At 40.1% G+C, this 22,434-nt stretch overlaps 1 protein-coding gene across 1 annotated transcript in view; it reads left to right on the forward strand.

Annotated features, from left to right (window-relative positions):
* Window positions 1–492: 492 nt before the first annotated feature.
* Window positions 493–22,434, forward strand: part of ccser2a (coiled-coil serine-rich protein 2a) — a 42,178-nt gene continuing 20,236 nt past the window's right edge. The window contains 4 exon segments of the mRNA XM_026354704.1: window positions 493–942; window positions 9,736–11,216; window positions 11,306–11,517; window positions 20,877–20,970. Coding sequence (XP_026210489.1) covers window positions 9,779–11,216; window positions 11,306–11,517; window positions 20,877–20,970 — 1,744 coding nt within the window. The 5' untranslated portion in view covers window positions 493–942; window positions 9,736–9,778.

Here is a 22,434-nt window from a genome sequence, read left to right on the forward strand (position 1 = left end):
ACTTTGACTTTTCTCTGATCCTCTGTGCCCTCCTCTCTCTCTCTCTCTCTCTCTCTCTCTGTATGTGGCCTATCATTAGAGCTATACTTAGCCACGCTTATCAGTTCTGTCGTTCCCTCGGTCACAGATGTTTAAACGCTTGGAATAACTCAGCGTGTAGCAAAGTGTGGACGCTGGATGTCAGATGCAGTGACACAGTGTCTGTCCACGTTGGATACTAGCCTATGGTTTATAGTGTTCAATAATGCAATAAGACCAAAGTGCTCCAAGAAATCTGATCACAGAGACAGAAATTCCTCTAACAAAATCCTTTACTGTCTGTCTTGCCCTGACCCCACATGTAGAACATAAAGTACTTTGACTTGTTTGTATTAAAAACACTCATCAGCAGTGATGCATTCACAGTCCCCCTTATTTATTCAGTGATATGACAGACACAGTTTTAACTGCTCATTTTTTTCACATTATATTGCAGCTCATTTACAACTAATTTGTCTTTTCTGTATTTTGTGAAAGCCGTAGTATTGTTTGGATTGGGTTGAGCGTCTGGGAGTGTTTTTGTCACCGGTAGAGTCTCTCTGTTCTTTTGCTTCAAATAGTGTGTTTGCACAGGTGTCATGGTGAACACAGTGCAGGGTGGTAGCAGCAGATGTCAGACACAATAGGCAGTTAATGTAATTTCAGAAAACCTCTACTTAGCGTTTGGTAGGCCTGCAGACATTTGGACTTGCCATAACAGGAAATGCACAGGTGATAGTTCTGCTGTGTTCAAATGTCTTATTACAGTAGGTCATGTGAGCGTGACTGTGAGCCAGCATGCACTGTACCAGAACCCTGAAACTTCTAAATGGATTTTAGGCTTCACAAATGTTATTATTTACATCCTGTGCTTTTCCAACTGCTACACGTCAAGATGTTTTCTGTGGATTAGACCAACTCTTGGTGAGTTTTCTACATCTTCATATTGTATTGAAATAATTATGTGCACGATCTAAAGCTCTTGTTCTGCAGGCAGGTTTTCACTTTGCCTGATTAGATTACTGTTTCTGTATTGTGCGGGCGTGTACAGGCGGTGCTTAATTGACATCTTCCAGCTTTCAGCTCTGCACTTTCAGCTCTATATAAAGTATCAACACCTGTGTACATGTACCATGTACAAGCCGAGAAAGAAGCACACCTATATTCCTTATATCATAAATTAAATTCCTGTCACTGCTGTTATTTTTATGTTAGAACTGAATGACAGTCCAGTGACAGCAGAACCACTGTATATTGAGTATACGTCTCACCAGGTGTCTGTGATTGCCAGCGTGTCAGCTGTCAATGTGGCTCATATCTATTTATGTAAGATACAGTCTCTTAATATATCAGTGCATTATGTAGTTGAGGTAAGTTAGCAGAACTGACCTTGACCCCTGTAACTTGTTGCTCACCTTCAGACCTTTAAGTCTCATTCAGTAATCCCTCAAGGCTTCAAGTCATGTGACATTATAGCCTTTATGGTCCTGGACGTTGGACATGGGACAACTAATATATTGTGTTATGAGGTTTTCTTTCAACCTATTTGTACAAATACTGCTGAATCATTCTCAGTCACCAAACCTTTGAGAATTATTCTCAGACATAATGACTTGTTTCCAGAACTCCACATAAAAGGTTAATAAAATAAAAGGTGTCTTAAGTGTATTGTACTCATGTTACTGCACCAGTTTCATTTGGCGCGTTGCCTCTTTTTGGTACTGAATAGTTCTCCGTGGTGTGTCCTTACTGCTGCTAAACTTGAGTTTCACCTAGAAACACCTTCTTGCAGCACATCCTGTAGTACTACAGAGGATTTCTTGTGACACACCTGTGAAGCTTCAGCTCTGGATCTGATGCCTGAGGTGCTGTGAGACTATACTGGCATTTAACTTGGCAAAAACAAATGTCAGTCTCTGTGGTCAGCACAGCCTGCACGGACATTAAGCTGATATTCAAAGGCTGTGTTTGCATGTGAGGTTCAACTGCCGCACTATCTAACAACACTAAATAATGGAGTTCACTGTGTCATGGTGGTGTCTGTTCAAAGCAATTTCCACAGCAGCATAGCTATTCACTACCACCTCCAATAAGACTAGAGTGAGTGTATCCCAGAAAACCCCTGATGTGAATGGAAAGGTTACTCTGTTGTGCGAGACACTGTAATGGATAGGTTCCCATCTCGTTTCATCAGTTGACCTAATCGCTCCAAAGCCTGTGAAAAACTGGCACAAAGGCATGGCAGTTGATTGACATTAACCTCCAACAGTGGCCTGACTCGATGTGATATGAGGATGCCTCGTTCCGCCAGGCCTCATGCGAGACTGTTTGTTCGTTATTGTAGAAAAATGTGCTGCCTGAGGATATAATAGAGGTTGGGTGAAGTGTTTGTTAAGAGAGACAGCCTGATAGAGGGGAAAACAAGGAGGAACAGGAAAAGAGGGAAGCTGGGCAGAGAGGAAGTTGACCTAATAGTGTATTGTCCATTCACAGGGGATAAATCCACAAGGAACGTGATCTAATAAAAGCTTACTATTTACACTGTGTTTTATATTTGGAGCCCAGACTCTGCAGTGAGTCATTGTTTGCGCAGGTTACATTAAAACAAATGCTCAGCAAACCAGCACTGTGGGTCGATAAGCTAGAGATGTTTCAAATGAACTCACATGTCCACAAAGCATTGAAACAACAAAGGAAGTGATGTCATGTCAAACATGGGTGAATGAAGACAGTAGCTGAAATGACCATGAACTCTACATGTGGAGACCTAGTTACTGTGTAAATGTTTGTGTGTGTAGCTGTATTCATGAGTCATTTATAAAAGCATTTATAGTCCACATGAGGGACTTCAGAAGCAGTGGATTATCCTCATAGTCATGCCTGTACTTCATACTTTGAAATGCTTGTTAAAGCTTTGATATAAATAGATAAAAAAAAACTCTCTCAAAGTAAGGAGTTTAAAGTGATATAAATCCAAATAAACAGAAAGTGGGAACCAGTTTATGCTTGGCTGATCCAGTTGAGAACAAACAATCCTCACTGAATGTCTAACGCTTACTTTAGTAATACAAACCTAAGAACATGTAAACCCAACTCATAAGAAAGTGGATGTCAGTGGGAGTCCCATGATGCCCTGTTAGCTACAGTATAACACATCCATATGCTAAAGCCTTTCTAATTAGTTGCCGTTCTTTTCACAAGTTTCTAAGCAAAAGTTGTTTTTATAGAATATGTGAATATGTGGCAAACCAGGGGTTCTCAGTCATCAGTTCAGGTGAGGCAGACACATGTTTGCTTCAAACTTTCATTTTCCAACTAAATTAGTAGATTTTTGACAGCTGGGAACCTTAGTTTGATGTGTGCTCCATCAAACGGGACTGTTCTGTGGTTTCAGTAAAGTTTGAAGCTGCAGGCTGCTGTCTGCCCCGTCTTCGACCCCTATCTACATAAACGACTCTAATGACTTAGCTGACAATGATTGACACCTGCGCTGTTGCCTGTTGACACTTATCAGCCTTTCCAACCCTTGTGGCCAATCGAAAGGTGAGGATTAAACAGGGCTGTCAAATGCTCTGCAGTCTCCTGGCTGTGTTGTTCAAGTCAAGGTCTTAAATGGGACGGGGAACAGAAGTGACGTGACTGTCTATGTGTGCCATACAAATACAAAGACTAAATGGCAACGTGTGGTGATAGGAGAAATTTAAATTTAATGATGGGAGTGTGGGTATGTGGGCTGCTGTAACTGTCATTATAAAGTTTATATAATTTATATAAGTCCCACTGTGTCTGCTGCATCACTCCTCCCAAAGAGCTATTCTGGTGCATGCGTCAGGTCAGATGATGAGGACTTTTTAAAGGGCATTCCTGTGTGACTAGTCACTGGAATGACTCAGTGAAATTCAGACTGTATATTTGCAAAATGAATTCTTTCCATTGCTATTTAAGGTACTTTAAACATGGTTCACCTTGAAGAACACCAATGTAATAGTGTGAATGCAGAATAGTTAAATTAGATTGCACAGAAGCATGACATGAGACACTATAAAATGTTTAATTGGTCTTTAGAAAGCCCGTGCTTCAGCCTTTAGTTCTCCCGGTAGTGTAATGCAGATTGGGTCAGACTCTATCCTGTGATTTATCATCACAGGCACTTACAAACGGGACATATTGAGGAACTGGCGGTGGTTGTGTACTTTTACTGCCGGCACTTAGCAGAAAATGGTTCACTGACTGGAACCAGTATGCTGTCAGCCGTGAAATGAGTGTGGCAAATTGAATTCATGCTGAATCTTTAAGAGAACAACAAAAAAAAACAACATTTTCTTTCTTCTTTTTTTATTTAACAGAGTCACTTTTACATCAGAAGCTGAGCTAAGCAGCATCTCTTACCTTTTGTTAACCCCTCTGGTGATCTCATGCTGTTATAGGGCAGCAGTACACACACTGAAACCACAACTTGTGCATGTACTGTAGGGACATTTATTGTGTCAGGAGTCTTCATATTTACATCACATTAGCTATAAATAACCAGACTTTATCACTACAAATGATTCCTCTCCTCTTGTCCTCTCCTCTGCTCCTGCAGCACACTGGGTGGGGCTCCTAAAAGATGCCCTATAAAATATTAAACTCACCCAAGACGGCTCACTAGCACACACCACACGTGTCACGTTACACTCTCACACACACACACACACACACACACACACACACACACACACACACACACACACACACACACGCACAGGAACACGAGCGAGGAGCGAGACGGTGAGCAGACACACTCTGAAGAGTGTCTTCCTGTTCCTGTGCTCTACTTTCTTTTAGGTGCTACTTTACTTTCAGTTTAGATGATAGAAGAACCACAATACTGACTTGACTGGGCGGTTTATCTCTTTTCTTTGTGACTGACTCCGGGATGTAAAATGATCAGACAACTGTAGTTGACTGAGTTAAGGTAATATTTTCAAACCTACTTTTTAACAACATCATGTCATGTGCTCTTTTTCCTGTCTGTGCTTTCTAATAGAGCAGCTTGCCACACCTTAGCTTTCTCTCCTCTGATGGTCTCTGTCATTTGATCCACCTCAGTTAGTGTACAGCATTACCAAACCCTCTATGCTGTCTCATTGGATTAACGTCACTTAGCATCACTGCTGCTCAGCCCAGTATTGCTTTCACTCAATACACATTAGCCAAGCGTCAGTGTTGCTTTCATCCCTGTCTCATTCTATTAGCCTTCTCTAATGCCACTCTGTTAATCTCTTCAGGGAGAAAGCTTTGACTCTCTACATCCATATCTGTAACACTGCTCTAGTTATTACTCTTCTGCACAGTAAAATCATCAGTGTTAAATTACCACTGGTGATTTGGATGTGTGAGAAACAGATTTCTATCAATATATGTAAATGTAACTGCAGTTTAGTTTTAGTAGGAGGTGGAAAAGTTATTTGGGTTGAATTTGACTGACAGGTTATATTTATTCATTGTTTGATCAGACTTTACATGGTGATGTACTGTGGTTGTGGCCTTTAGAGTGTTCATTGACTGACAGTGAAGAGTGAACGTAGATCGAGGTCATGCTTTTGTCTGGGTTGGTCTTTTGCTTTAAAACAAACGCTTTGCTCTCACTGAGAGGAGCTAACCGGGTGTCACAGCAAGCTTTTCACACAGGCCTTATGCAACTATTGATCCATATTGATCGGTTCTGCACAATGAGAGGCAATTTTACCAAGATGGACAGGGAGATATTGAAAAGTGCATTATAGACAGGGTAGCAAGTATCAGCTGACTTCATCTTCATCTTTTCTTACTCACCCAACCCATACTGCAGCCTTGTTTTCTCATTGTATCTTCTTTTCAATTAAGTAGATTAAGCACAGTCCATGTGGACAATACTCAGATGTAATACTTTTCAAAATGTTTCTTTGGAAGCTTCAACATTTACACTTACTGTACTTTTAGTTTCCATTTTAATCTCTGCAGTTACAGACACACATGATGCTCTATGATTGTGGTTAGAACTGCTAGTTACTTTACAAAAGAAATTGTAAAATCACAGTAAGTAAGAAAGTGAAAAAGAAGTTCAAGTCTGCATGTATGATTAAAAGTTAACAGTGGTTTCTCCTCCTTTATAGTCTATAGTGGTGGTTAGATTAATCGTTAATCTAACCACCACTATAGACTATAAAGCACCAACTATTACACACATTTTTATTAATATTGTAAAATATTTTTTTTGTTTTAAGATTTCTTTGTTTTACAGAGTTGATCAAACATATTGAACAAGATTGTAATGTATTAGTATAAAGACGTTTGGGAAAACGTATGTAGACTGCAGTAATAAGCAATATACAGGTCATCTGTAGCTGGTATTAAAAACTACTGTATGAGTAAAGACATTTAGGTTTTCCATATACTGATTTCTGTTTTCTGTCTAAAATACTATATAAAAAAGTAATTTGCTTGTAAAGCTTTTATATACTGAAATACAGAAATATTTATAGTTCCCAGCAGAAAAGTCATATCCTCTGTGGTCTCCCTTGCACACACCATCCTTCTCTGAGTTTACACAGTTTGAATAAAGTCAAACAAAACATCCCCTGCTAAATCTTTCAAAAACTGAAGGAAATGTGAAAGAGAAAAAAAAAAAAGACAGCCTGACATGCTGCTGTGTTGAGAGATGGTGCAGCAGCTCTACTGTGATAGTGTACTAAGAGCATTGGGAGATGGGGACAGACGGGCTCTAGGGATAACCAGCAGGATAGGGGATTTACTGTGTGTAGTAGTGCACCTCCATTCATGCGTAGCCCCAGTGACCCAATAGATCATAGCCCTCGGGTTGTCGCATCCTATTTGCATCCATCCTGTTACTCCTGAAGAATGCATCTCTGCAGTGTGTGTGCAGTGCAGAAGTGAACACGATGCCAGAAGAGTACCGAAAGGCCTGACTTTTGCAGACCTGATTTTTCAGCCTTGCTGCATTTCTGTCAGTTTTTTTTTTCTGTGTAGCACTCCTGTGAGTCAGAAAAGAAGTACAACCAGAGAGCGTACTGTCTGTTCGCCTCACTGGCAGACAGACAGTAAGCTCCCATTCCCTGTGTGCCACAGTCTAGGAAAAGATGTCACTTCACTTTTCTGGTTATTTCACACACAAGGCTCATTGCTAAGACGTTAAGTTGCAGGTCTAGCAGGAGCTTTCTTGTCACTCTGTCACATTTTGAATCCAACACATTCTGTCTGTCTCTGTGCCCTTTTTACTCCCTCTGTCTCTCTCTGACTGAAACCATAAAGAAGCCACATGCACAAGGTGATACTGGATACTAATTATGGCTGTTTACAGTTTAAACGATCACTGTAGTTCTCAGTGTTAAACTATGTTAAAATGAGACCAACAGCACAAATTAGAGGATTTCTTCATATTTTTCTTTTCCTGTATCCTCATATTTTCATTGTATAGTTATACAAGACACGAATATGCTCGTGTCTTGTCTTTTTTGACTGTGTTATTCGTCTCTTCAGATTGTTTCCTGTGCAGCACAGAGTCACTGAAAGTGTGCTTCAGTGTAGGCCTTGTACTTGAAGTTAGTGAAGCTGTGGGATATTTATTTACAGTGCTGCACTCTGGGGGTGGGTGGGGCCTTCAAATATGACCATTTGACAGATGGCCTGCATGGTTTACTGCCCCACCTCTGAATCTGTGTCAGGCAGTTGGGATCTTGTTGTTTATTTGTGGTTCTCTTCAGCTGACCTGTGTCTTTGTACTAGTATTGGCATTATATTGTGTTTTAAGCTGCATATTTTGACATTGGTTTTAAAAGTAATTGTAATAAAATTACACCCAACCAGTTTATCAAGGCACCATGGTTTGGTGTGGAGTCCTTTTAAGATAAGATAAGATAAGATAAAGCTTTATTGTCATTGTACAGTCACAGGATATGTTTACATTTTGCTTAAATGTATTGTTGGATATAAATGCTAGTTGAATATGATTTCAATTAGTCAGTTATTAAGATTTTTAACTTCTCTCTTTTATGACTACACATGATTGCAGTACTACTAGTATTATTCAACAGTGCCAGTTAAATAAGTGGGTCTTTTCTAGTTAGGATTTAAAGTGTTTAGATTTTCTTATATAAAAACAACTTTTCACTTCAGAAATGAATGAAACTGTAAAGGTTCTGGGGCCACTGGCAGTAGCAAAAACCACTAATCTAATTGTTACCAACTGAGCACATAGACACACGCAGTTACCACCCCCTCCCCAGGGCAAAGAGGCTTTGGTTGCCCTGCCTGCACATGCTGACCTGATTTTGTGTGTGTCTGTTTTTGTGGTGGTACCCATTTGTGTTTATGAAGCAGATTAGGATGGTGGCATAGCCAGACACTTCAGTGGCGAGTGTGTCTCTTTGATTGTATACAAGTGTGTCTGTACATGGGAATGTGGGACAGTGTCGTTTTTGTTTTTTCAGAATAGGAGACCCACATTGTAACACAACACTCCTCCCCCACCCCTTCAAAAGTTGATTGGATTATTGCCTCAGTATCTGCCTTTGTGTCTTTGTGACTGATTGTCTTGGGTCCACTCATAAGTATAATTGCTTGATCTATTATGCAGCAGCAGTATAAAAGGCAAGATAAAAGTGAATTAGTTGTTGTGAATATTAATACTATTTGACAAGTTGGCAACAGTGGGATGGTTTGCAGTGCCTGCTTTTGTTCTTTATGCAGATGGGTTTACTTTCTGCTAACTGCATCAGCCATCTGGATGTTTGCAACTTTTCAATTCATAATCTTCCAGCACTAGCCAGATGGATGTAACATGCAGGTGCAGCACCAACAACTGGCCACATGGCTGATTGGAAAAGAATTAATCAAACATTAAGTGAATGGAAACGCAACTGTGTTTCCCCTCCACTGGCTTTAGATGCTTTTTTCCTTTCACTAGTCCCAGTTTGCTGACCACCTTCCAGGCACTGATTTCCTGTAACTGTCCATTTGCCCACTTTTTGTTGGCTAGAAACACTGGCTGCTAGTGCCAGCTAGAAGTCATGTCATGTGTGAAACGTTAAAGCTCCTTATTCTATTAACTTGTCATTTTATTTGCGTTTATTTTAGTTTTGTACATTTATCCTTTGAGTTTAGATTAGAATCGAGTACTAACTATTAGTTTCATTAAAGAAGAATCATATTGATTAAAATGTGTGGCTATTAAAACATGTAGTTGTATAAAGATAAAGACTCTTTTTGCTTTTGCGTTTATCATGTGACCACATGAATGCATCAAGACAAACTTGCCGTGACAAAGTCTCCAGTCACCTCCTAAGCCTGCCAGATTAATCCCTAATACTCCTCACAGTGAGTGATCTTTGAGACAAACATGCAAGCACTGTAGCAGGTGGACAAGACTGCCCTTTGTATTATTTTTCTGTTGCAGATAATTAGGACATGTGTGTTTTTATGTGTGTGTCTGACTACATTTGTTAGTTTGTGTTTTTGTTGAATCAGTAATGAAACTGGTGTTTTTATGTCACTGTCAGGAAAAAATCAGTGTAGTATTAACCACTCAAAGTAAGGTACAGATCAGTTTGTTTTATTGATATCACCAGCTTCAGGTATTATTAACAAAAGCAGCAGCTGTTGGTATTATTGTAAACATGAGCCTATTAAGCCTATATCTTGGTGTCAATTCAGTTTTTCTATATATTCTTTCCCTAGTTGTGTGTGATTCCATGGCCCTCCATGCCATTGTTGGCATCTAATGGAAGAAAAAGCACCCATCAGGTCTGCCATGGTATCCAGACTGCCTAAGTTCGGTGGACGCTCCTCGACTGGTGGTGGTGGTCCTTTGACCAATGGTTCCACACAGCCCACCCCTCCTACCCAGGATGGTAAGACTGTTTCCCCAGGAATACGCCCAAACGGAGTGATCCGTCCCTCTCCTTTTTCCTTGAAATGGAAAAGAGATGATGGGACAACCCCCTCCGGCCCGACAACCCCCACTAGCCCTGGGGAGGAAGGAGACGATAAGACTCAGATGCAGCTTCCCTCACTGGCAAAGGAGGTAAAGAATGTCCCTCCAGGGACACCAAAGATCCGGCGCTCAGGTACTTTGGTGGTTGCTGTCTCCAGCCCCAAGGCCATACCCAAGCAATCCTTGAAGTTGAGTCCCAAGGTAGGGTCCAAGGTGAATGGAGAAACTAAAATGAGCCATAATAGCTCCAGCGTTCCGGCCAAAACAGGGTCAGAGTCTCGACTTGTGCGGCCAAAGTTAGGCTACAGCTCTCCCCGAAGCAGCTCTCAAGACAGCCTATCCCAGTCCAGTGACAGCCTGAAGACTGTAGCACTTGATAACATGGTGCGTTCCAATAGCTTCACACATTTCAAGCAGATTCCCTCACCCACTATCCAGCCCATGACACGGTCATTCTCCTTTAACCGGGCAGTGGAGCTAGCCAAGCCTCTGGCCAACACTCAGCTGCGGCCTCCTCGGAGTAGTTTCCTCAAACCTCCTCAGCTTAGCAATGGAAAAGTGTGTTTAGGACTTGGAGGCCTGAATGGCAGTCTTGGCGGTTTAGGAGGTCAAGGTGGAGGATTGCATTACAACAGAACTCATTCTGCCACCCCCCAGTCTATGCCCTCAATCCCTCCAGCACCCACTACTCCCAGCAACATGAAGAAGCCTCTGCTTCCCAGTAGTGTGCTGACCAAGCCTCTGGGAAGCATCGGGGGATCTTTGGGCTTCAGGCTGGCTCGACCTAGGCAAGCCAAGCAGCAGAAACCTTTATTTCCAGATAGGGTCGAGGGGGATGTTGGACCTTTCTCTGCCACTGAGTGTGGGGGGCTATTAGGAGTAGCAATAGACATTGAGCCAACTGGTGTGACTGAAAATGGAGACTTGCACAGTGAGAGTGATGGAAGTTCTGGAGATGTACAAGAAAAAGGAGGAGAAAGAGGTGTGCTTAGACGGAGTTCTGGCCAGGCATCAGGTGAGACTCTGGAGGACATGTCCCTGTCTTCTGTCTCATCATTAGACAGAGGCGACACAAGCGAGGAGTTTCTGGATGACTTGGACAGTCTGGGAGATGTGCTTAGTGATGGAGAAATGCCTGACAACAGGACAACTGGAAGCAATACCCAAACCCACCTACACAGCTTTCCAAATGAAGCCATTGACTTGGAAGCTGTAGATGTGGCAGGTAAATCAACTGAACAGAAAGAAAATTCAGTAAAATGTTTAATCTCCCATTTGTGTGAGTTGTTCAAACCTGTATTTATATGTTTGCAGAACATGAAACAGAAAGCCCCATGCAGGACTCACAGAGACCACTAGTTAAGTCTCCAGATCAAGGTGATAATCCACAGGCTTCATCTGTGGAGATGTCACCCTCCAACAGCTCTGGTGGAACCTACATGTGGGATGAAGAGGGTTTCGAGGCCCTTGGGGGACCTGAGACTCATCCATTAGACAGCTACGATGAGTCGGAGCTCAACAGCATGGTAAGCATGTCATAAAAGTGTCCGTGTATAGTTGGCAACTTAAAAGTACTGGTATGTTTTGAAATGTATATACTGTATATATGAATGCATTATAACCTATAACCTTTAACAACTTAATAATCGAGTTGTACATAGCACAGTTTTTGCAGTTGAATTCACACTGATAAAAGTTGACCTTTTTCATTTGTAATATACTTGGATGCCGTCACCAACAATATATGTTTTGCTTCTAGGCTTCAGGCCGACCTCCTGGGTACTACTTCTGGCCTCTTTAGCATGCCACATTGTACTGCCTTACACCATTAATCTATTCCGCTTTTAAATAATTCCTCTTTCATTTTTGTAATTATGGTTCAAATGAGCAGAACCAAGGGTTAAGAAGAAAAGCAAAACTGTGTAGAGTCTTCTGCCAACTCTCGCTGCTGGTTTTATGCGAAGGCCTCTCTCTCCCTGAGAAGAACGCTGACCTGGCCACCAACCGCGTGTTAATAGCTTCACTGGCCTTGCTTTGGTTCCCTGTATTCCTGTTCTAAGGCACCTGATCTTAGGAATGCAAAAAGAGCTTAAAATGGACTGGATTAGAAATCATATAATAAGCTTTATGTGTTTACTACTTTCATGTTGACATAAGCTTTTATTTCCTGAAAATGTAATGTGTTTATTTTACTACCTTTTCGCTGCTTCTGTAGCAAATACCAAAGCAGTGAGAAAGTGAGGAGAGAGCCTTGTGTGTGTGTGTGTGTGTGTGTGTGTGTGTGTGTGTGTGTGTGTGTGTGTGTGCGTGTGTGCGTGTGCGTGTGCTGTTTGTACTGTATGTGCTCATTGGTGCTGTCAGTACCAGCACACGTGATGTAGCCATGTGTACCTGATTAAGAGTTGGTCCTCATGTCTTAAAGAGAGTGTGGTGTGTGTGCATGTGTGTGTAGTAGATAGGTTCAGCTGTAACCATGTGAGAGGTGTTTGGAAAAGTGTTGTTGACATTCCACAATAGGCAAGGACCAAAGCTTGTGCATTTTGCAACCTCTTATCTACCCAAACAATATTTTACATAACAGTGATGCTAAATAACTGAGAATTATATCTATTCCACTGATTGTCCCTTGTTCATATGCTATTCACATGAATAGAATATAGAATAAGTTTGCACAGGATAATATTGTTTTGTAATTGAAATGATGTAGAAAATGGGTGTACAAGTTGTATCCCAATATGTCCAATTCTGTGCTTCTCCACTAGAAACAAAACTGCCACTAGTTAGTATTGAACTGGAGGATGTGTTCCCCCTGTGAGTGGGAGTGGAGGCTGTTATTGCATCAGTGGCAGGCATCATTCCTGCCCTTACCCAGTACGATCAAGTCTAGTACCACCATAAATCTGGAGAAATTACTGCATGCATACTTGCTGCTTGTAGAAATCTGATCATCAGTCTCTGAATTACTCTGTTCTATCTGAACATGTGCCATGTGGGCAATGAAATATTTTAGTGATGTACCTGCGTTTTCATAAGAAGGGTTATAATCTCTGCTGTTAGACAGGGAAAGGTCCCATGTTGGCAGATGAATGAGTGTGAACTAGGGGGGGAAGAAGTAAAGAGGAAAAGGGTAGAAGCAGAAAAAAAAAGCAAGCGAAACCCAGTGAGTGCTGTGTGAAAGATCAGCTCTATGGGGAATCTGCCTTTGAGATATTTAACTGAGCTTTGATTAGAGAAAATGAGCCCACTTACTGTAATTGAATGTGCCCTGTTTGCTCTATCCCACCCATTTTTCTGCAGTTTCCATCAGTTTGTGTGTGTCTCTCTCTCTCACTCCATTGTTCACTGAACAGCTGGAACTATCTATTCAACTGTAATGACCGGGGTAGAAATGAAGCATCAAACAGTATATATCATATTTGTTTAAGGGGCACTCAATAAAATGCTATTTGCAAAGAAATTTAGCCATTAGGGCATCTTTATCTGTCCTGTTTCAGAGTAGTATGCTCTGAATTAGAGAAATTAGAGATGGAGAAGTAGAAATGGAAGGTAATTAGCCCCATCTTAATAATATAAAAAGCAAGGTGCTCAGTCAGGGGCTATACACAGACAATAAACAATCCCCTATGGAAAGTATGCAGCTGATGTTCGTTTAACCAGAACTCACGGGTTGTTGCCGGTATGAAAAATAGACAAGATAATCAACTTCTAGGAATTCACATCTACTGCAGTGGTGTGTTCTGTCCACTTGGAGGCACTGTGCATCCTTAAGACTAAACAAGGTGCATGTGCTTGCCATTGCTCCAGGTTTGTGTGTGCCAGTATTTTTTCTGGCTATATGTGGTTCTATCTGCATTCATATGCTCTGTGGAAAATCAAGGAGTGGGCTACCTGAGCTCATAATAACATTCCCATGATGCACCATGCAGCTCAGTACAGTACCAGCTTTACAAAACTGGCATTGTGAAATGAAGGGCCTCTTCTCACAGTGATTGTTAATGTGTCCCCAGCCTCGGTGCAATTTATCTCACAGTGCGTACACATCAGTGGACCAAGGCACAATGTTATGTTTAAACCGTTTTAGTATTTTAATGATTTTTATTTTCTCAGGCAAATCACAATTGCAAATGCACAGAATAGAAGCAAGAGCTAAAGTTGAAATAGTGTGGGTGGACACAATAATAGCCACACCTGTGGGTAATAAGAATATATAATACAAGCAGTATGAACTGCATTTAACTTGTGTCTAATGTGTATATTGAAACAGCATTAGATGAAATTCAAAGTGTGGCTGTGCTACTGAATTGCTTCATTATTATACTGTAGTTAATATTTAGACCTATACTAGATTATTACCAAACATATTATTAACACTTTTCTCAAATGTTGTATGTGTTGCAGGTTTATTATATTGCATTGCATCATTTTTGGAGCATTTAATGTCATTTTAAGAATTATCCAAATTTAAAATTCAGTATTGATTTTGGTTTGGAGCTGTATGAACTGAAGCTTCATGGAGTCTCTCTTACATGAACAAAAACATTTTTTCTTGAAATTACAGCCCAACAGTCCCCCTCACAGCATGACACCTCGAATGCAAGATGTTTACTTTTTGCCTCATGGTTAGTTGTCTGTTATTTCGCTCTTTTATTTATTTTAGCAGCATTTGTCACATTTTTGGATGAGAAATACAGGAGTGCTCTCTGTCTGGTTTGCAGCCATACTCCTGGTTGTTCTGCAGTCATTTGGTTTCTCCCCTTGCTTCCTCTAAGCTAGAGATTTACTGCTGCCTCTTATCCCTGATTTATTTATTTTGCCTCTAATTTTAGGCTTTTGTGGGACCAGGGTGAGACAGGTCAATTCATTAGTGTTAAAATGAGTGAGGTGCTAAAGCCTTTTGTCTGCAGAGTGCTGAGCTTTTTATGGAACATGCTGCCAGTGAACCGACTATGTTGGTGCATTAATGAGGCGTATAGCTCACCTGCTTTTGTTTGTCTTGATTTTAAACTGACAACAGCAGCCCTTAAGGTTAAGTAATGGTTTTCTGTACGTCCTTTGGTGCATTCAGTGCTTTCCTTAGAGATCTCACACACACACAGACACACACAGAGACAAACTACAAGTTTTTGCTTGTTAAGACAGTGGTCTGAGTCATACCAAAAATTACAGCCTTTGCGTCTATCATTACCAGGCATGGCTCGATTTAGTTTCCGACCACAATTGGGACCTGTTATTTTTCTGGAGATCATTGCTATGCTGTCTGTTATAGTCTCTCAACTGGCCCTCGCATATTAATAATCTTACTTTGGCTGTTTATTGAGCCCTTCATGCAAAAGATACTGTCAAGATTCGGTTGATTACATTTATTAAGTTTATTGATTTCACCGGTGATACAGAGATTGAACATATTATATACCGCCCACACAATGCATCTGCCTAATGTTTTACTGCAGTTTTTCTGTCTTTTTATTTGATTAAATGTTTCCGACCACAATATGAGAATATTATAGCTTGATTTCTGAATATCTGAATATATGCTTTTCTTTACACTGAATTAAGAATTCATATCCAAAGTGGTCAGTCTAAGTATTCATATAGGAATTTTGACTTGTATCTATCTACATTTATCAATACATTGTACTCCTTTACTTCATAGTCATTGTCAATACCCTAAGTTCAATTCAGGAAACAAGCTCTTTTCAATCTACTATTCAGTTCACCTTAATTATCTTATTAAACCTGTATTATCTGCTCGTAGGTTTGTTTCTTTATGATTTAAGTTAGGTTTCATGATGTCAGTACATACAGTGACTGGGTGTACAGTAAATCTAAATATAGAAAGCACATTGTTATTATTCTGTCAGCAAAACTCACTTTTGAGCACCAAATGAAATGGGAAAAGAAAAACTCGGGCAAAACAGGCTGCTGATTTGAGGGTTCTCGAACTCTGTTTTGCTCTTTTCTGCAGCTGCCATTGCTCATTAAACACTTTGATTCGGCATGCCTCCTCTGCACTGCCTCTGTTTCTTTCTCTGAATATTTGCCTGTGCATAGCATATCCCATCCCAAAAAGTAAACTGTATAAGAAATGGATCTTGGCGTTTGTAGCCTCCATGCTAATCAAATGGAAAGGAAAAGTAAGTGAAACCTGTAACGGTATAATAATATCATCTAAGATATTAGTACCAACAGCAACAGTTGGCTTGTGGTCCCAAGGTGAACACAGGAGCAGTGCAAGTACTACTAGTGTACTGTAATTCTGTAATTCTGTCAGGACTGCTGTTCACCTCTGCTGAAGATGTTTCATAACACACTGTAAAGTAGTGAGTACTGAAGATAATTGATAATATATAATTAATCATAAGTACTCATGAATGTATTTGTCACTATAAGTACATTACAGCGTGCTTTAAATCATTTATTAAATGTTTGCACAGTTCTTATGAAAGACAAACAGGGCAATCATAATTCAAGTTTTACTACCTAAAAAACAAATGTTTTTGTTTCAGTATTTGAGACCTTGCCAAGTTACCAAGTTCTTTCTGTGCATCATTTTTATTTTTAGCATGCCCTCCTTCAAGGCCCCCACTTCATAATGACACGATACAAGAAAGAAGAAAATAACACAATATTCAATATAGAAAAAAAGGCTTTGTTTTTATTTTATTTTTTATGAACCCCTAATTTGGTGTCACTCTTCACGTTTGGGCTTCCACCTCTCTTCCTTTTCCCAAAGCTCAGCTCAGAGCTCACGGAGGAAACCTAATTATCCATGTAAAAGCCAATAAGACAAAGGCTTTTACAGTGTGTGTACTAGATTAAGATTATCCTACATTTCACACGTCTTACAATGGTTATATTCAGTAAGACAGACAATGAAAATGGACTTTTTGCTAAAAAACAGCCTTAGTTCAAGAGCCGCAAATGAGTCTGGTAAATGGATTGCAGTGACATGCGGAAATGATTCGGGTAAAAGGACATATCCTCAATCAAAATGAGTAGTGAGTCCCAAGATATTGAGTAAAAAGAATTTTACTGTTAAATAGGGGTGGTAATGTCACAACAGAGGTGCATAATCTATAGTCTATACACGCACACACATAGTAGTATAGCAGTTGAACAGTAGTTGAGCATATCACCCACTCAGCCCGTTCCTGTGTGAAGAGAGTGCATTAGTTATTATGTAGTAATTGAGTATTTATAAGAACATTACTTTGTGAAGTATTTGACCTTAAAAATTAATGATCCTGGAAAAAGACATGTTTTATGTTGGTTTTTATCCTCCTTCTCCAGTAGAGTAGTGAGATTTTATTAGCAACTAATAGCAAGGCAGTGGGTTGAAAAGAGCGGCTTATTTCATGTGAAACAAGAAGAGAAAGGCACAGATGTCTGAGAAGTCAGAGTACATTTAGTGAGAAATGTGCCATGGTGCTAGTTTACATTCAAGCCATGAGAATCCAATGTCTACCAGAGAGCCTAAAAATATCATCCCAAAGAAAGCAGTCAGTAGAATTAAGATCTCTGTAATGAGCTTTTATTTCACTCAGCAAACCTGTTGTTCAGACGCCCGGGTTATTTTAAGGTAAACCGTCAAAGTGAGAGAAGTTCCCAAACTTTCCCAGTGATTTTGAAGGTTTTAATCAGTGTTTGATCCAGCCATGGTTTGTTTGAAGATTCAGCCCATGTTACGATGGGAGCTGAGAGTGTGCCAAGAAACAGACTGAAGACCTTATATCCAGACTCTGAATGATGCTCATGCCCCAGGCTTTGGCTTGATAGAGCACCTCTGGGTGTGTGTCAGACCACTAAGGTTAGACCCATCATATCACTGTGCACGTCGTATGTCAAATTCATATACAAGTAAAATCATTATTCCCTGATTGACTACAACACTAAAAATTAAATTGGCTCATAGCTGCAGTTCAGATGCATTTTAATAATATTTCATAAAAGCCATTGATCTACAGTCTAATCTGAGGGTAAACAACTGCACTGCATTTCTGGGGATTCAATATTTGAAAAGTTTATATTCATCTTAATAGAATCAGTATAAATAGCAGTCATGATCAAATTAATAATAATAGCAATATGATACAAAGGGTGTGTAGTTCAGTTGTTCTGCTCTTCGTCCTCCATGGTAGAGCCCAGAGTGGAGATTTGTAGAAATACACCATTGTAACAAGAAGTGGCTCAACATCTTACTCAGCAACATGGAGCAAAGTATTACATAAGTCCTCAGGCCACACTCAGTGTTCCTACTCAAATCTTGCTCTTATATAATTTCAGTAATTTACCTAAGCCCGTGTCCTTTCCAGATTGGGGTTTGCTCTCATCAATGGCTACTATAGACTATGTGAAGGCTTGTGGACCATAGTGGACGACACACATCATTAGAGCCACCGCTAACCTCCCCATGCACACATAAATAAACACACTAACCGCCTCAGTCCTCAGCTGAAAGATTATCCAGATGCTGTAAGCTGTAGTGTACTGCCAGTGTGAAATGTGATTTCCTCTGAAGCTCCAAGCTGTAACAAAGACAGTCAATGAAATGAAGGGACAGAGACAGAGAGAAAGTGGTGAATGGTCCTTAAATAAAGAAAGGACTCTATAATAAATAATCTGACATACTTCACATAAGGGAGCTGAACCCTCAAAAACATTTAAAGTCTTCTCATAAAGTGGTTTTTCCCCTTATTGAGCTGCTGAGTTGTGTTGAAACACCTCAGTGCACATCAGTAGGCCTACTGTGGCTGAACAAATACAGTGCAGACACTGATGGAGGACTTGCAGCTGCTGCTGTTTTGCTGCTTTCATTGTGTTGATGTTGTGTCTAGGGTGTCTTTTTAACACACACACACACACACACACACACACACACACACACACACACACACACACACACACACAGGTGAACTGTTGAACACAGCTGAAAAGTTCTAGAGTTAAAGTGTCTGGTGCCAAGAAAGGATGTGCTGAAACCACTCCGCTGTATCACAGTATTGCTGTTTTGATACCAGCATATTGCAGCATATGTCAGAAAGGACGTGATGGTAGAGCAGGCAGTTTTAAAAAAAAGAGAGCATGATTCTTAGTAAAACTACTCCATTCTGGGTGATTCAAAAGTGAGCAGGTTAATTGGTAACAGGTGAGGGTGTCATCATTGCATGTTGTATGGCTTCCTCCTTGCTGTCGAGTTTCGGGTTGCACACTGGTTGCAGTGGTGAACTGTGTTAAGTGACAGTGGGTTTTCAAAGTACTCCTACGCCATGTGGCTGAGTTCATCATGGTAGCCGGACAGTTTCTCACGCGGTGCCACCTAAGGGCTCAAAGGTCACCAGCTCATATTCAACAGTGGTTTCACGAAGTGTGTTTCCACACTTCGCCTTTAAACGCTGAGATTTTCCCCGAGTACCTGAATCCTTTCACAATATTATGTACTATACATCTAAATTAATTCATTTTGTTTACTTCTTGCTTCTGTCCCTCTGAGCGTCTTGTAGCATCAAACTTTGAATTTGCTTATATTGAAAAAATACAATTAAGTTAGTCAGTGAAAACTTTTGTCAGATAAAGGTTTTGATGAATTAACCAATCATAAGTCCCAACACTTCTAGGAATGGGATTTGTAGTCTTAAAACCTATTCACAGGCTAGGAAGTATAAAAGTTAAAGGTGAGCCAATGTGACAGGTTAGTTTGTTCCATGACTTTTCAAAAAACAAATATTTTAGCCACATCTTTACTGATAGTATGTGGATGACTGTGGAAATATGTTTTGTTTATTTCATTTCCTTCTTCATTGAGTCTGAAACACTGAGTACCAGTCAGTTATCGTGCAGCACATGAGATTTTCAGTAATGAGCAATGTTATGCTTGTGTCTTCTAGTCAAAGCCCCATCAATTTAGTTTTGTGAAGCACAAAATTGCCTTGAAAAATAAAGCTTTGAACTATTGATTCATTCCTTTGCTTTTGGGTATGCTTTGAATTATTCGGTAGACAGCAGCGCAGCAGTCAGACTAGTTGCATATTCTGAGGCAGTTATGAGGAGTGTTTTTGTTGAGTTTTCAAAGCGTTCTGTATTATCATTCATAATTGAGTGATATTTTTCCAGAAGCCTGTTGTGGTGTATGAAATAAAAGCGCCTTTCTCCTGTTACGCTGTTGCAATGAGATAATCATGTGTAGCAGTATCATCAGAAAAGTCACTGATAGGGCATCTTAAATTGTTACTGTGTTGATGAAAATAAAGGGATGAAAATATAATGAAATATATGTCAGAAATAATTATTTACACCCTCTATAATTATAGCACTTTGTATAATGTGTTAAACAGTATTCTGTGTTTCTCAGGCAGTACCTGTGGAACCTTGTGCTCCCTGTACATTAGTGTAGCTTAACTCACAGAAAAGGATGAAGTAATTTAATGAAGTATATCGCAGCAAAATTGAGCCATTGTTTGCCGATATTTAAAGGTTTTTACAGCTGACAACATTAACTGGAACACACAGCGACAAGAAGTCTCTTTGTGCTGTTGGAAGACATTGCAAATGGCCGACCAAGGACAGAAGATCCTTATTCATGTCAAAACATGATTTAGCAAGCTATGTGAAAATCCATTTATGAATAATTGGACAATTGAAACTGCACTTATTTTTTATTTTTAGATATTTGTGCACTGTTTTTTTTCTGAATTTATATGTACATGTCTGTCCCCTCATGGTTAGATATTTCTCTCCTAGCAGTTGTTCTTGTAAAGCAAAAATATTTTTGCCCAGAGGCAAAATCATATAATGACTCTAATGCTCTCTAATGTGCCTCTAACGTGCATGTCGAATTATCTAAAGCCACAAAATGAAGCGTTACCTGTGATTTCTGCGTTTTTTCCAGGATATCCTGAACAACTTTGACCCTCCGGGAACTGGAGAGTTGAATGATGATGACCTCATGCTGGATGTGGACCTCCCAGAGGATGGCTTGCATGGTCAGCACACATATATACACACACACACACACACACACACACACACACACACACACACACACACACACACACACACACACACACACACACACACACACACACACACACACACAGACACACTCTTACACTCTTTGTGTAATTGCAGTCCTGTGCACCCTGCACAAGATTAACATTTTTGAGGTTATTCTGTGGCCATGACAAATGCCTCAGTTTCATTGGCTGGAGGTTGTCCATTATTTTCATATAAGCGGACACCTCCAGCAAAAACTGTTCTGATCATAATTGTAAATTAATGCATTACCAAGGTCTGAGCTTTCTATTTCCAGCATGTCCTTCTGTGATGTATAATAGCTTGAATAAATTGAATCCTGCCTTGCCTTGGGTTGCAGATTTGCTTCTGCAACATTACAATTGTTGGCCCCCTTGTTGTCTATTATGTGCTGTTACTCTTTTAATATTCACTTTCCGAAGAGTCATTAAATTACAACTCCACCGCTGCCGCACAGCTGGCTTTGAATGACAGCTAGGAAGCTGACCTGGAGAAGTATTCGGCCAGCTGTCTCTCACTGTTCATAGAAACACATGTACCCACAGAATTACATACGGTACCAGCACATCCACACTTCAGTAGGCAGCTTCAATAGGAGCAAAGTTTACATTTGATTACCTCGACAACAACAGTATGGTTGTAGAATGATTATTTTAATAGCTTACTATCACCCTCTTACATATAATAACCATTGAATTCCTGGGTGTTGTCTTTGTCACCTATGTTGACTTTGTAAATGTAATCAAGTGCCAATCTTGAGTGAAATAGCTTCTTTGTTGGTGTTATCACGTAATCAGGTCACATTAGCACCATATGTTGTGTTGACACCGTTATTAAACCTTCATCATATTGGAAAATAATTTATTTGTATGTAATTGTGTGTTTGAATCACTTTTAATGTGGAATAACAGGCTTGGTACAAGCAATGGTCTCTTTAGCACCAAAGTTGGAATTTACATCCAAGAGGACATGTATATTCAATGGGGCCTTGGAATATACAGCAGATGTTCATACATGGTCTTTTTTTGTTGCATCTTATTAAAAAAAGCAGTTTAATGCAGCAGCCCTGCAGTATATTCTGCCATAATGTTTCTGCTTTTGTTGAAACTGTGTTAAAGAGGTGTTGATTCAACCTTATGGTCATTTTGGAATCTATAAATTGTGGTGCTGTTGGATTGTGTGTTTCTAACATTGGGTCTGCTCTCACTGATATAATCTACAGCCTCCAGAATGACCATAAAGTTGAATCAACACCTCTCTAAAACAGCTTGAGGAAAAATGGAACATTATCACCCTCATGAAGGCAGAATTTATTGCAGGACTGTTGTATAAACTGCACTGGTTTTAGGTAGCTTTACCTAATAAACTTGCAGCTGGGTATTCACTTCACGCCTCTGATATCATCATTCCTAGTG

The sequence above is a fragment of the Anabas testudineus genome, chromosome 15 (assembly GCF_900324465.2).
Source record: "Anabas testudineus chromosome 15, fAnaTes1.2, whole genome shotgun sequence".
NCBI lineage: Eukaryota > Metazoa > Chordata > Actinopteri > Anabantiformes > Anabantidae > Anabas > Anabas testudineus.